The sequence below is a fragment of the Artibeus jamaicensis genome, unplaced genomic scaffold (genome assembly GCF_021234435.1).
Source record: "Artibeus jamaicensis isolate MK-2021 breed Jamaican fruit bat unplaced genomic scaffold, CSHL_Jam_final contig_354, whole genome shotgun sequence".
In the NCBI taxonomy this organism is placed as follows: domain Eukaryota; kingdom Metazoa; phylum Chordata; class Mammalia; order Chiroptera; family Phyllostomidae; genus Artibeus; species Artibeus jamaicensis.
In genome coordinates, this window is record NW_026521803.1 from 29,676,428 (window position 1) to 29,692,441 (window position 16,014).

General features: G+C 41.8%; 1 protein-coding gene across 2 annotated transcripts in view; it reads right to left on the bottom strand.

Moving 5' to 3' along the window:
* The window catches only part of DYM (dymeclin), a 280,176-nt gene that overhangs the window by 236,512 nt on the left and 27,650 nt on the right, over positions 1 to 16,014 (bottom strand). For both annotated transcript variants that reach the window (XM_037165106.2, XM_037165105.2), the window contains exon 3: positions 8,602 to 8,654. In XM_037165106.2, the coding sequence (XP_037021001.1) occupies positions 8,602 to 8,654 (53 nt within the window). The remainder of the gene's footprint in view (positions 1 to 8,601; positions 8,655 to 16,014) is intronic.

Here is a 16,014-nt window from a genome sequence, read left to right on the forward strand (position 1 = left end):
GTTTCAACCACAATGCCAATGGTAGGCTTCTATTCCAAAATACTTCAATGGAATTTATTAACAGGATCAAACCTATTTGGTTAAAGTCAAACACTATGTTAAAGCTGAATGAGCTTCAGCAGCCAGAGCAGAAATGGGGCATCTGACAGAAAGTCAGGACAGCATAACAGAACTAGATACAGAATCTGACCAAGTTCAAATCCCAGGTCCACCACTGCCTAGCTGTGTGACACCTGGCAGCTTAACCTTCTTCCCACACCTCAGTTTCCTCATTTGTGGAATTAACATCATAGTACTTAAGCATAATAACTCATCTGACTCTAAAGGTTGAACCTGTAGAAATCTATGAACTAAAGTGGGCTTTTGTGTAAAGAGGGGAACTCTCCACCTCTACAGGAGTTCAAGCAAAGTCCGGGTAACACAGAGAGGTACTGTAAAGAGGATTTCCATCTGGAGTGAGACGTTGAACTTGCTTCTGGGTCCTGAATCCACCTTTACCAATACATCACTGAAATACCCATGAGCCCCAGACCCAATAACCAACACGCAGGAAACACAGAAACACACTAACAATCCATGGGGTGCAGTCAACAAAATCTACGTTGTGGGAAACTCTACGACCCACTTTCTTTTTTTTTTAATTTCTTTTTATTTTTCCATTACAACTGACACTCAGTATCATATTAGTTTCAAGTGTACAGTACAGTGTTAGACATTATATAACTTACAGGGTGATCCTAGCAATAGATCTAGCACTTGACACCACACGTAGTTATTACAGTATTATTGACTGCTTCCCCTACGCTACACTGGACATCCCCACCCGCTCCAATAAATAAATCGAGAGAGGAAAACGGGAGAGACACATGCAGGAGGAATCTGGCTACGGGAAAAATCATAAAGCTGTACCGACCAGTAATCACAGTATGAGGACCTTGCCCTGACCAGGTAGCTCGGTTGGTTCAAGAGAAGGCCTGATACACCAAGTTTGCGGTTTGACCCTCCATCAGAGCACAGACAAGATGCAACCAAATGAATGTATGCACAGGTGGAATGACAAAGCAATGTTTTTCTCTCTCTCTCCCTCTAAAATCAACAAACAAAAACAAAATTTAAATGATAATACTGTGAGGACCTTATATAGCTCCAGATTCAAACAAACTGAGACAATAAGAAATCGCCTCATCATATCATAAAATGTCAGTGGATACTGAGGTTAAAAAATGTTTTTAAATTAAATAATGTATTTTTTCTATAAGAATCCTTATTATGATACATACTGAAATATTTATGCATGAAATTATATGATGTCTGAGGTTTGTGTCAAATTAATTATGAGGATATGCTTTCTGTTTGTTTTGCATACATTTTTATTTGTGTACTTTTATGTGCATATGTCATACAATAAATGAGTGAGATATATATGCAACAAGACTGGCCGTGCACTGAGAATTATTGAAACTGGGGAATGAGTATTGGGACTTCATTATATTATTCTGTCTTTGGACGAGTAGAAAATTCTCAAAATAAAGATTTGAAAATAAAATACCCATGAATACAAAATATACAAGCTCACAAAAACTGTGAAATTAGGATACAGTTCTTCCTTCAAAAATAGGAAACACTTTCACTAACCACAACTTTTATAGAGCTGAACTACAAATTTATTTGGTAATCATCAGCGAGCCTAACTGCCTCAAAGCACCTTTGAGGAAAAAGTTCCCCTCTTACCATCCACTCCAACCAGAAAACGTATGTGACTCCTCCAACACAGTAACTTTCTCTAGTTTCAGGGCCTACAACTCCCAGAAAACAACTGGCAACAAGAATTAATAAGCCAAACATTGAGCAACTTATGCTGGACGGCAGAGGCAGGAAAAAAGGTTGATCCAACTGTTCCACTTGGGGATTTTAGAATTCGCTCACACTCCCAAACCAAGGAATGGGAATAAGGGAACATCTCCCTTAAACTGAGCAAACATGTACGAAATATAACCATCTTGGGTCCTAGAAGTTAGGTTAGAAAACAGGACCAGCCCACCTTCAAGGTGAAATAGCAGACTCAACAAGCAGCTACAGAAACAACACAACCAACAGGGTTAATAAAAACGCTCTGGGGGCAAACACTGCGCCTTCCCGGGTACTCACTACACTTTCCCTGCTTTGTTTTTCTGAAGACTCATCATTATGTAAAATACATGTATTTATTTATGGTCTGGCTTCCCCACTAAGATAGATCCATGAGGTCAGGGACGTGGGTTGGTCTTCTTGCAGTCACACCCCCAGCTTCTAGAACACAGGCTATAATGTTGGAGGTGCTTGGTAAATACTGGCTGGGTTACTGGATAAGAGGAAAAGAGTTGTAACTACAAAATCAGAAACAGGTTCTGTGGAAACCTCAGGAGAAGAGCTGAATCAGACCTGTCAAAAGAAATTTTGGTACACAAGCATCATTAGTGGAAAATAGGAAAATCAATCATTTATTTTTAAAAAAGAACAGAAAGCTCCTGGGAAAAAAATAGTATAATGGAAAGAGGGCACTCTGACATACTGGAAAAACTAGGAATGATTAAAAATAAACCAATACAACAACAACTAAAAGATGCATCAGAATCTTGAAAGACAAGAACTGTAATATACAAAATGCTGAATCAGAGACAAAGGAGGAACTACAAGAACAGAGACGAAGAAGGCAAAGAACAGAGATCCAATCTGAATGTTACAGGTGATGATGCCAAGTTGGAGAAGAAACTAAAACAAGCAAAATTAAAGCCATAACTAAAGAAGACTTCAGAACTGAAAAAGACTTTAATAAACCAATAAAAAGACCTCATCCAATTACAGGCAAAATCATAAAGAAAAAGGTATAACGAGAAACATTTAATCTTAACAGTTAAAGGGAAAAGTCTTGTGAACGAAGAAACAAAAGGATAATATTACTAGATGCCACAAAAGAATTGATGAACAACTACTGGGTTCTGAAGGGAACGACAGTAAAGGAGTTTCTGTCCAAGGAAGTTGTCTGTCATGCTGGCTGACTCCTACACTGTGCCCCAAGGGAAAAAGAATTCAAGGGACTCAATGGAAACAGCAAACTGAGAGCTGAAATAACATAACAGTTAGCAGCTGCCTGGTGCTGAGGAGGCAAAATTTAAAGTTACCTCCCGCCAAGTTAGAGGGGCTCGGTTCCCGCCAAGGACCTTCCATTGACATCCCTGAAGGGCCATGCCTGACAAGTAAGAACTGTGTCTCATGACTAACAGCCACACCCCAGAAATAAGGAAAACTCAGAAATGGTAATAGGAGACCCAGAAGGAATGGAGAGAGAGACAGAGACAGGAAAAAATATCGGAAAAAGTTGTGGGAAATAAAACCTCCCTATATTCTCAGTGTTCTCGTAAAAAAAAAACCAAAACTTCGCCTCCTGGGTCAGGGAACCAAATATGCCATAAAAGTGAGGGAGTGTCTGCTTTACTTCTCCTAGAAACATTTCACATACCATAAGGATTAGAGCTGTAGCCACGAGTTTAAACCTTCCTTATCTCAGCAAAAGCCAAGCAGCTACAGCACAAGATAAGCACCCAAAAGGCCGCAAAGGTGCGGAAGAGACTGGGGTATCGTCTTCCTGAGCGTCTATATTTCAAGGAGGAATGAGATCCCAGAACTTGGAAACGCCTATAGGTCAAAATGCCAAGACAAGGAGGGACAGTATCTGGCTCCTGAAGATTTTATTTACATACCAAAGGGCTGAGTAAAGAGAAGAAAAGGGGGAGAGCTAACTCCTTCCCCTTTATAAGAAGGAAAAAACACCATACACACCCTCCCCCAACTAGTCCCATTAAATAATTCACCTGACTCTCATAGCATTGTTCTAGCCGATAAGAACTAGGACAAAGGAGGATCAAATGCACTTATTATTTACTGTGTTGTTCTTAATAAGAAATATGGCCCTGGCTGGTGTGGCTCAGTGGATTGAGTGTCTGCCTGCAAACCCAAGGGCCTCCAGTTCGATTCCCATGCCTGGGCACATGCCTAGGCACATGCCTGGGTTGTGGGCCAGGTCCCCAGTGATGGGTGCGCGAGAGGCAACCAAACTTTGATGTTTCTCTCCCTTTCTTTCTCCCTCCTTTCCCCTCTCTCTAAAAACAGATAAATAAAATCTAAAAAAAGAAAGCAAGCCCTGGCTGGTGTAGCTCAGTGGATCGAGCATAGGCCTGCAAACCAAAAGGTTGCTGGTTAGATTCCCAGTCAAGGCACATGCCTGGGTTGCAGACCAGGTCCCCCAGTAGGGGAGCTGCCAGAGGCAACCACATATTAATGTTTCTCTCCCTGTCTTTCTCCCTCCTTTCCCCTCTAAAATAAACAAAACCTTTAAAAGAAAAAGAAAGAAATTTTTTTTTAATTTAAGGTAAAGAGAAAATCTTGAAAGGAGCAAGAAAAAAACTCATCATTTGTAGGGGAGCAACCAGAAAGATTTCCCCTCTGAAAAATGGAAACTGGAGAGAAATGAATGGGATGATGCCATCACAGGAATTAAAAATATGCACCGACCAAAATTTTTCCGTATCTGGAAAAATCCCTCCTTCAAAAATAAAGATAACAAAGATAGTGGTGGGCAACTTTACAGTGATGAAACTTGACAAACACAACCCTGGCCAAGTATCAAGGTCAATGTCATCAGTGATAGCTCATGTCAATAGCACTTACTCCTCATCTGATGTGCTGGGAACAGTACTTCCCCTCTGTGGTCTTCCTCCCACAGACCCATAACCCCAGTGTTACCACGAGAAAAATATCAAACAAACTCAAACGGAAGGACATTCTGACAAATGCCCTACGAGTACTCCTCAAAACTCTGAAACATCAAAAATAAGGAAAATCTGAGGAACTGTTGCAGACCAGAGGAGGGTAGAGAAACATGATGACTAAATGTAATGTGGTAACCTGAATGAGATCCTGGAAAAGAAAAAAACTAGGAGAAAACCAATGAAACATGAATGAAGTGTCAAGTCTGGTTAATAGTAAAGTGCCAGTGTTGATTCTCTAGTTGTGACAAATGTACACATTTGTGTAAAATGTTAACAACAGGGGTAACTGATGAGAATTATACGGGAACTCTATATGTAGCTTTGCGACTTCTCTGTAAATCTAAAAGCTATTCTAAAATTAAAATTTTATTTTATTGCAAAAAAATCTCAATAGGTGGCTTTAAAAAAGATTTTACTTATTTTTAGACAGAGGGGAAGGGAGGAAAGAGGGGAGTAAAGCATTGATGTGTGGTTGCTCCATGATCACCCCTCACTGGGGACCTGGCCTGCAACCCAGGCGTGTGCCTGGCTGGGAATCACACGGGCAACCCTTTGGTTCGTAGGCAGAAGCTCAATCCACTGAGCTGCACCAGCCAGGGCTCAATAGATGAATTTAATAGCAGATGACATACAACAGAAAACGAGATTAGTAAACTAAAGACAGGTTAAAAGATAATATACTCCTGGTGGATGATCAGAGAGAGAAAAAAATGATAAAATGCAAGAGAGAAAGAGCACACAGACCAGCCCCTAATAGGCATATGGAACACAATACAAATATTAAAGGCAGTATAACAGAGGTCCCAGAGGAGAGGGAAACAGGACAGGACGGAAACAGTGTATAAACTAATGATGGCTGAAATTTTCCCAAAACCGGTGAGAGATACCAACCCACGGATTTTAGAAGCTCTATAAACCTCGAGCAGCGAAACAGAGAGAGAGAAAGAGAAAGAGACACAGAGAGGGAGGGAGGGAGGGAGGGAGGGAGGGAGGGAGGGGAGGGGAGGGAAGGGAGGGAAGGAAGGGAGGGAGGGAGGGAGGAAGGAAGGAAGGAAGGAAGGAAGGAAGGCCACTCCTCAGCACATCCTTCTAAGATGGAAAAGCCAAAGAGAAGGAGAAAAACTTTAAAATATCCTGAAGAAAAAAAATTCCATTATCTTCAAAGGAAAACAATAACATTGACAGCTTTCATCTCTACAAAAATGCAGAAAAATATCTTTGAAGTGTGGAAAAGAAATTAATGCCAACCTAGAATTTTACACCCAGCAAACATATACTCCAAAAGTAATTAAGAAATAAAAACATTTTCAGACAAAAGAATTTGCTGTATATCTACAAAGCCCTTAAAACTGATAAACATTTACATTTATTGACATGAACATAAGTTCCTGAATACTGCTGAATGAAAACAACATATAAATAATACCACTTATATAATTGTGCATATAAATCAATACAAATAGAACACTCTGAAAAACATCACAGAAGATTAGTAGTGATTTCCTGTATTTTAAAGACTTTTTTAAAAATCTAAAATAAAGGGAAAGAGAGGGAGAGAAACATCGATGTGTCAGAGAAACATTAATTGGCTGACTTTTGCACACATCCCAAGTGGGGACTGGGCCGCAACCCAGTCATGTGCCCTGACCGGGAATCGAACCTGCAACCTTTTACTTTGAAGGACAATGCTCAAACAACTGAGCCATGCTGGTCAGGGCGATTTCCTGTATTTTAACAGTATCTCCATTGTTACATTTCTGGCATCTCTTTTTTTTTTCCTGCTGTTCCCCAAAGTATTTTTAAGTATATAATGGTATATTTAAATATAATCCAAGTGAAAAACGCTTTAAAACTGTAGGTAGTATGTAAATGTATATCCAAAAATGAATAATAGAAGGCAATATACAAAATTTTAAAGATGGCTATGCCAGGACTGTGGAATTATGAGCAATTACTCAACTATTTTACAGTTTAGTACTTTCCGTTACTATGTGTTGTATAATGAGTAAATATTACTTTCAATTTAAAGTGTTACTCTTTTATAATTCATAGTTTTTTTTTAAGATTTTAATCATTTTATTTTTAGAGAGAGGAAGTGAGGGGGAAAGCCAGGGAGAGAAACATCAATGTGTGGTTACCTCTCGCGCACCCCCTACTGGGAACCCAGGCATGTGCCCTGACTGGGAATCAAACTGGTGACCCTTTGGTTCACAGGTTAGCACTCAATCCACTGAGCCACACCAGCCAGGGCTAAAATGTTATTTAAAAAAAAAATCCAAGGTCATCTTATAAGTCATGATCCTCATAAATGCAGTGATACCACTGTTACATAAACTCCTTTAATTTTCAGCAAACCGCCACATAAGGTTTTTTCTTAATAATTTTTTATTTTTCTCCCTTCCATTTTTTCACCTACCCCCCCAAATCCACTCTCATTTGGCAACCAGCAAAATGTTCTCTATCTATGAGTCTGTTTCTATTTTGTTTGTTCATTTATTTTGTTCTTTAGATCCCACCTATACATGAAATCATATTATTTGTCTTTGACTGACTTATTGCTGTTAGCATAATACTCTCTAGGTCCACCCATGTCATTGCAAATGGTAAGATTTCATTTTTGATGGCCAAGTATTATTCCACTATATGTACCCGTTCTTCTTTATCCATTTGTCTATCAATAGGCACAATTTTTTAAAGCTGGCTCCATTTAGCTTGTTTTAGCACAAAACTCTCTCTCATCTATGGTTGTGACAGCAAAGTTCAAGGCAATTGCTACAACACCTCTATCATTACCAACATAATTTGTTTTTAAAAGCAAAAACATTTCATCAAAGACTGGCAAAGTACCTCACATGGGAGTTAGCCGTATCGCTGACATGCAGCTTATCCATATAACGTGATTTAATAACAGAACAGCACTAGCACTCAAGAAGTTCCTGTACACTCAGCATTTTGCAAACACATTATCCCTAATTTTCAAAGCAAAATGCAATGCAAGTATAATTATCTACATATTTAAAGGCATACACATTCCTTTCCAATTGCTACCATCTTGAAAATAAAGCATTTGAGAAATAACACCCCTTAAAAAGAGTGACATTTGTTAATATAAATGGTGAATATAATGACAAGATACTAGATATTATATTGGATATTTCATATACTATCTGATGTTTTTCTTCACAGGAATCCAGAAATTCAGATGAGAAAATTAAGACTCAGCTAGTAAGTAGCAGAACTGAAATGAAAATCGTTAAAGTATCTCAGAGCCTTTGCATTTACCACACCACCGCTTTGTTATTGCCAACTCAAGAAGCTTCCTACTATACTGCCCCATTCATGAGGGGTAATCACTCTGGTTAACTGAGCCACAACAGCAAATACAGTCTGTGTAGGGGGCAAATCACAGGCTGAATGATCTATATTTCATATGAACTGTCCATGCAACTACAAAGCTAACTTACTATTTTGTTTCATCTCTGCATTTCAAAATTCACAAAAAAGAGTAAGCTGAAAGAGACTCTATAGTTTAGAAGTGTCTATTACCACTACTGCAAATTAATTAAACAGGTGTCTTACTGCTAGTGAATGAATGGTACATTCTAGTGGGTTCGATGAGCACCAGGAATAGAATTATCATCATCATCATCAAGAATACATCACTTCATTAATTCAACTCATATTACACTATCAAAACTCGTACGAGTATTTCCCACAAATGTCCACACACAAAGACACACACCTACACACACACACACACACACACACACACACGCTCGTTTCCCTCTCTTACCTAAAGACCTGCAGACTGAAACGGTTGCCTCCTCCAAGAGCTTCAGGTCAGTACTAGAAAGACAGAAGAAGAACGGCATTAATAACTGTAACACCAAATATGTACACAGTCACCAGTTAAAGGAACACACAAAAAATAAAAAAGGAATTCAGAAGGAAAATATGATATATATGGTGAACAATAAAACCAGCAAAATAAAATGAAGCTTCTATTTCCAATGTAATTAGGAAATTGACTATAATTCTCAACACGGGGTTCCTGAAAAAGAAGGGCTCGGGCACCCCGCCTTTCAGGCACGGGGCAGGGAGGAAGGCTGGGGCTGGGTACAGAAAAACTCGGTGAAGGCGCTCCACAGCACACAGCCAAGGCAGGGGCCCCGTCTGCCCATGTGCGAGGGCAGTACTGGTGATGGGGTCGATTACACTTATTTAGAAAAAAGTGCCATTATTTTGGGGAGATGGGGATTTTTTAAGTAGCCATAGAAGAGCTGCCTCCCTTCCCTCTGTCCCCTCCCCTCCCCCGGGCCCTGCCACGCACCTGTCCTAATGTGTGCGTGAAGGAAGGAAGAAAAAATATAGACAAGCAATGCGCGGCTTCCAAGGAGTTTAATATTCTAGGAATTGGAGCTACAGGAAGAACTAGCTTTAGAGCCTGGCGACTGGGTTAAAAATTTTGTGTTCTTTTCTGCTAATACACACAGCAGGGCACAGGTAATCCTCCAAATGGGCAACTCTTTAAGGGCTACCTTAAAAATCCCTTCCTCTTAGGGCTCACTGCTGTTGCTACTAAGCACACTTTAAAAAAAAGGAACATAAACATTAAGGCATCTGACAAGAAAATTCTGGAAAAACTGGGAAAACATGAATTGCTTTAGACATCTCGAGAACTACACTGTCCACTATGCTGACCACTGGCCACAGGTGGTGTGGCACATGGCTAGTCCAAACTGAGATGTGCTGAAACGTAAAATACACACCAGACTGCAAAGAACGAAGCTACTTCATTATTAATCCTTATGTCCACAAAATAATATTTAGGACACACTGGGTTAAATGAAATATTGTATGTATTATTAAAAGTAATTTCACCTCACTTTTTTCATGTGGCTACTACAAAACTTTCAAATCCACGAATGTCTTACATATTCCTAATGGAGCTGCTGGAGAAAACGTCTCCAGCAATTAAGACAGTATCACGTACAAAGAGCATTACACATGGTCATACAAAGAAAGCTAAGACCCACTAACTACTTCAGTGGATATGCCAGCACCTTAAGAATCTCAAATTATATTCATATCCTAAAAGATAAATACCTTTTCAAAGTTAAACCTTTAAGTTTCATCTAAGATTAAAATTGTATAGCCAAAATAACCTGGAAACAACCTACAATGAAGTGTTTACAGGCATTAGGTATTTTTAGAGTGCCTGCCCGCCTCCAACTCGTCTGCGGGCTGTGCCCCTGACCCTTCCCTCCCTCTCCCCACCCCCCCCCCAGGGGTGAGCAGAGGCAGACAGGCTCCTCAGCGAGACCCCACTCCCTTGGCCACAGGTGACTGGGTCAGGGATGGACGTCCAATGTAAGTCACACCAGAGTCTTGGGGAATTTAGAACTGAGATGGAAAAACAGGTCTTCTAATGGCTGGCATCTGCATGGAAAGCTGAGGGTCATGGACAGCCACCCCCCACCCACTAAGCGGCAGAGAAAGCCAGTTACTAGGAAAATGAATGAAAGAGCTTTGTGGGGAAAAGCTGCAGCAAACAGGCCTCGCCGGACTCGGCTGGCCTTCGGCTTCCTGGGGCCGGCTCCTCCCAAAGCCTCGCTGTGTTTCTCTGGTCTCGGACTCTAATAGACAGCACCCTGTCTCCTCATCATGCGAGTCCCCCTTTCTGGTATATGCTAAATCAAATTGATTTTTGTTAATAACCAAAAGGTTCTGATTAATAAATCACTGTGGTCAGATTTAATCATACACATTAGTAGTTGGCAAGAAGTGGGAACTATGAATTACTCAGTTTATTGGTTACTCAGGCAAAAAAAATAAAGAGGTATAAAATGCAATGCAAAAGACTGTGAAGAGCTTTATGAGGTTAATAATTAGACCACATGCATCAAAGCTGTTTCACTGGTGCTTCTACTTTCTTCAGTCAATAACACTCTCAAAGCTGGAATCAAGAGCTTCAATTTTATTTATGTGTGTGTGTGTATACATACATACATACATATATATATATATGTGAATATAACCTACAAAAGCTTCTAAATTTGTTCATTCAACAAACTACCCGGATGCTCTGAGCTCTGTGAAAGATGCTGCCTCTGTCTCCAGGCTACATGGAAGGAAGAAGCGGCAGACAACTGGTGCAGGGGAGTGTGAAAATCAAGACCAGCCCTGTACCTGAGCGCACAGGAAGTGCGCCCAACTCACCCTAGGAGCAGCCAAGGAAGGCATCCTGGAGGAATTAACCTGTCTGTCCCGAAGAAGCAAAAGAAATCAGTGGAGCAGACCAAAGGAGAGGGCTTCCCACACACGAGGAATAGCATACGCGAAGGCACGGCAGTCGCAGAGAGCCCGGCACGTTCTGGAAGCAAAGACTGACCACCCTGGAGAAACATGCTAGACGGCTGTAACACGGAGTTCCATATCTCAACTTGTTCTCAACAGAAAGGTTCCCCAAACAGGTTTCTGATTGGTTTCTAATACACTATTAGCCTTAAAAAGGGATTAATTAATTCCACATGCATTAGTGAGGTTCATTTGTACATTATTTCTTCCAGGAAACCTTCTTTGACCAGCTAAGACCAGATGAGAAAGAGTCTGGATTCTGCCCCAGAAGCACCCAGCCGTAAAACTGAGCACACAGTAGCCAGTAGCAGCGAGACTGCCCAATTACCCGTCTGTAGCCTCCTTGTTCAACTGAGGGCTCCCAGCCTGGTACAAAGCAGGCACTTAATAAAAATGCACCGAGTGAATGCATGTCAGACACTTCACTACCAGAGAACAAAATTATGTCCTTCCCCCAGCACCCCCCGCCCCGGGTTCCTCACGAAACACTTGACATTCTCCAGCCCTCAAGGCAAAGTCTGCCCCCAAGTTTAAGTTTTTATTAAAATGTTTTTTAAAACACTCGAAGCGGTCTGGAAAGGCTGGGAATCATCCCACTTCCCTAGGAAAGCTCCCTCTGGTGGTGAGCCAGCCAGCACCTGCCACTCGTGATGAGGCCCATCAGGCTGGGTCTCCACGTAGGGTGGGGGATCTGAAACCGCACCACTGACTCCTCAACAATCCCCACTCCGGGAGGCAGGCCCGTGGAGTGCCCAGGTTCCAAACTCCGTGAGAACAGGGAAAAGCCTCATTCACCCATGCCGCCCGGCCATGCCTGGTCCAGTGGCTCAGCCAGAAGACAAACACTTGGTAATTACCTACCAAATAAAGGGTGTATTACAGAGCCCTGTTTGGGCAGTGTCCCTGCAACTTCTGCACTCTGCAGCCTTCCTTATTCCTACAAAGGAAATCAGCCAGGCACACCCCTGCCCAAAGCAACCCACTGGTTGTTAGAATAGAATTCCTTCACCCCACCTCTCCATCCTCCAGTTTTCTAAACTTCTTGGAACATTTTAAGAATAATCTTTCCTACTTGCTTGATTTAGAGCTAAAATGAGGTGGCTAGCAACTGGGGTGGCTGGTAACCACTGCTGTGTGTGACAGACATCTATGGACGGCACCGCTTTAGTTCAACAAATGAGCTCAGATCTCCTGGCAGCAGGCAACCAGCAAATCCCCATTTGCAGTAAATAAAACTAAACTGGTACCACAGAGTATGCTAACGTTTCCAAGACAATCAGGAACCGAATGCTGTTTCTGAAGGTAGATTTGGGGCCGAGGAAGCATAAAAGGGGCAAAAAGGCAGCAGGCGAACACTCGTACCAATACTGACTAAATAAATGAGCACCACACGAGGTGCTTCAGACTTCCTGCATGTGTACACAAACTCCCCAATTCCAGGTCAGTTTGAAAAATGTCAGTAACGGGAGAGTAAGGCCAAAAACTTCAAACTAGTGACCTGTTGCTCTAACTTTTGCTAAGTGAACTAAACCTGGATAAACAACTATACCCACCCAGAGACCAGGCGTGGCTCCACCGGAAGCAGAAGCAATCCGTTTCTGTGACAGTGTACGGTGCTCCTCCTCCTCCTCAGCCCGAATAAGCTGATTCCAGCAGCGACACAAACAGAGGAAGCCACACAACAGGAGCCCAGTGTGGCTGGTGACACCCCAATGAACAACGAGACCCACAGGCCTGGAGAGCTATGCCCACGAGCCGCACGTATATGTCATCCCAAGAAAATGTAAAATGAGTCTAGGAACTGTTTTCGCAGTTTTAAGAACCTTCAGTGGGTTTCCCTGAAGATAATTCAGCAAGGAAGTGGGTATTCAAGTACAACTAGCCCTGGCCGCTGTGGCTCGGTCGGCTGGCATTGTTCTGGGAAGTGAAAGGCCAGGGACTGGGTTGCAGGTCTGGCCCCTGGCTGCAGCACCTGTGCAAGGCAACCAATTGGTGTTTCTCCCTCACACGGACACTTCTCTCCCTCCCTTTCTCTGTCCCTCCCTCTCTAAAAATAAATAAATAAAATCTTAAAAAAATTTTTCACAACTATAGAGAAACGCGTTGTTTTTTGAGAGAACAAGAGAGGAATCAATTGGTTGCCTCCCACGTGCCCTGACCGGGAATTGAACCCACAATCTTTCAGTTCATAGGACGTCAGTCACTCCAACCAACCAAGCCACACAGGCCAGGGAGGGCAGTTCTTAAACATCACCACTGCCATCTCTGGACCATATTCGAAGTCTGTTCCCTCCCTTACTTTGATGTCACGAAGAGAATCCCCTTAGAAAGACATCTGTCATCAACCTCAACCTCACACTCCCCACATGCTTCTATGAGAACTTTCACAGCAAAATTCCCAATGAATACCAATAACACAGCTGAATTATTTCTAAGTTATATCTCAAATAATCAGTGTAATTATGCCACCTCTACTGAGAACACCAACATACATCATGAAAAAGTTAAACAACTGGGAAGTGCAGTTAGCAGAGAGGACGGGCAAGGTCTAGCTTGCCTTCTTGTCTAGTTTAATTCTGCTCGAGTTATATACGAAATTGGAACACTAGGAGGAAATATGAAAACAAAGAATAGGGAATGTCTCTGCATCACTGGACTCACGGCGGTCACTTTCAATGCTTACACAACATGTGTACTGTCAACACAACCATGCCATCGATGAAGGAGCTCACGCACACCAGCAGCATGGACGTCCAATCCTGTTGGCTGTCACTGAAGACAAAGCACACTCCTGGTATAATGGAAAGAGCACAGACTTTGAAGCCACAGAATTTACGTTCAGCTTTCTCACTTCCTATTGGCATGACCTAGACAGGTTACTTATTTTGAACCTTAGTTTCTTCGTCTTAAAAAGGGAGATAAGGAAGCCACCATCTCATAGGACATGAGTTGTAAGGACTGTATGGCAATATACGGAAAGCGCCCAGCACGTGGCTCAGGAAATGCAAGTCCCCTAACCCAACCGCAACAACAGGGCAAACACACAAGTACCAAACTTTCAAATTTGCAAATACTTGTTTATCAACACTTCTTACAAGTAATTTGCCAGTTTCACCCCACCCCTGCCACTGTGGAACAGAAGGGAAGTATAAAACACAATTTAGTAATTCTTGGAGTACTTTTACACTTTGAAACAGTCTCAAACAACTGTATCAAATAACTATAGGTGATCTGCTTTGATTTTATTTACATTAATGTTTCAGTATAGTCAAAACATAACACTAATGCATTACAAAGGAAATCAGCATTCCTTATTCACCCAGCAAAACCCCTCTGTATTAAGTAACTTTTAATAAGTGGCAGAACAGAAATTAAATTTAGGGGAGAGAATCTTAGGGGAAAAGGGGAAGGATTCACAGGAACAAGTATAAAGGACACACAACAAAAACTAAGGGGGGTGGAAATGGGAGGGAGGTGGGGAGCACTGGGGGGTGGGATGGGAGTAAAAGACAGAAAACTGTACTTGAACAATAATTAAATTTTAAAAATGCTTAAAAAATTAAATTTAGGTATTTTCCTTTTTTTAAAGGAAATGGCTTTTATACTGTATTATCATAAAAATGGACCGTGCAGAAACCACCATGAAGTAACACTGCACACCTCCCAGAGCTGCTGAAATAGAGTGACAACACCCAGTGCTGGCAAGGGTGCAGGGAACCTGGGTCCCCCATACACTAACGGTGGGGGTGTAAGTGAAGCAGCCACTCCAGAACACTTGGGTGGTTCTGTATAAGACTAAATCTGCACTCACCGTACAAACCAGAAACTGCCCTCTTGAGCATTTATCTCAAAGAAATAAAATCTTATGTTCATACTAAAACCTGTACATGGATGTTCATAGCAGCTTTAACCACTACAGCCCAGAACTGGAAAGGATCCAAAAGTCCTCCAATGGGTCACTGTTGAGACAAACTATGGTACATACACAACACAGAACAGCACTCAGCAAGAAAAGGAACGAACCACCGATGGTGACACACAGCCATCTGAATGGGGCTCGAGGACACTGCACTGAGGGAAAAGAGCCTATCTCAAAATGTGACACACTCATTATTCCATTTATGTAACTTTCTTGAAATAACAAGACTGCAGAGATGGAAGACTGATTAGCAGCTGCCAGGGGTTAGAGATGGGGGCTGGGGGAAGCTCGGGTGTTGTTATAAAGGGAAAGCCCAAGGGAGCCTTGCTGGAAACACATGGACCAGAATTATACATAGTAAACATACATGTACAAATGAGTGCATGTATAACTAATTGCTAAAACCGCCACAAGCTTTGGGGGTCGCTCCAATGTCAACACCCTGATTTTGATACTAAACTATAGTTATGCAAGATACTACCACCGGGGGAGACTGCGTGAAGGACAAAAGGGACGTCACTGCACATCTTTGCAACCTCCTGTGATTCTATTATTTCAAAATAACAAGTTTAAAAAACTGAATCAAAAATAAAGCTAGCCCTGGCCAGTGTAGCTGTTATCTGGAGCTTCATCCCATAATCAAAAGGTTGAGGGTTCAAGTCCCAGTCAGGACACATACCCAGGTTGCGGGTTCCAACACCACCCATGGTGCACACACAGAAGGCAACCAACTGATGCGTCTCTCTCGCATTGATGTTTTCCTCTCTCCCTTCCTTTCTCCCTCCCTCTCTCTCTAAAAGCAACGAAAAAAATGTCCTCGGGTAAGGGTAAAAAATAAAAATAAAGCTGTATAACCTACGTAAGTTACACAAATATATACATTTTTATAACACACACATACACAATTTTGCATGAATAAGATTATGCTCT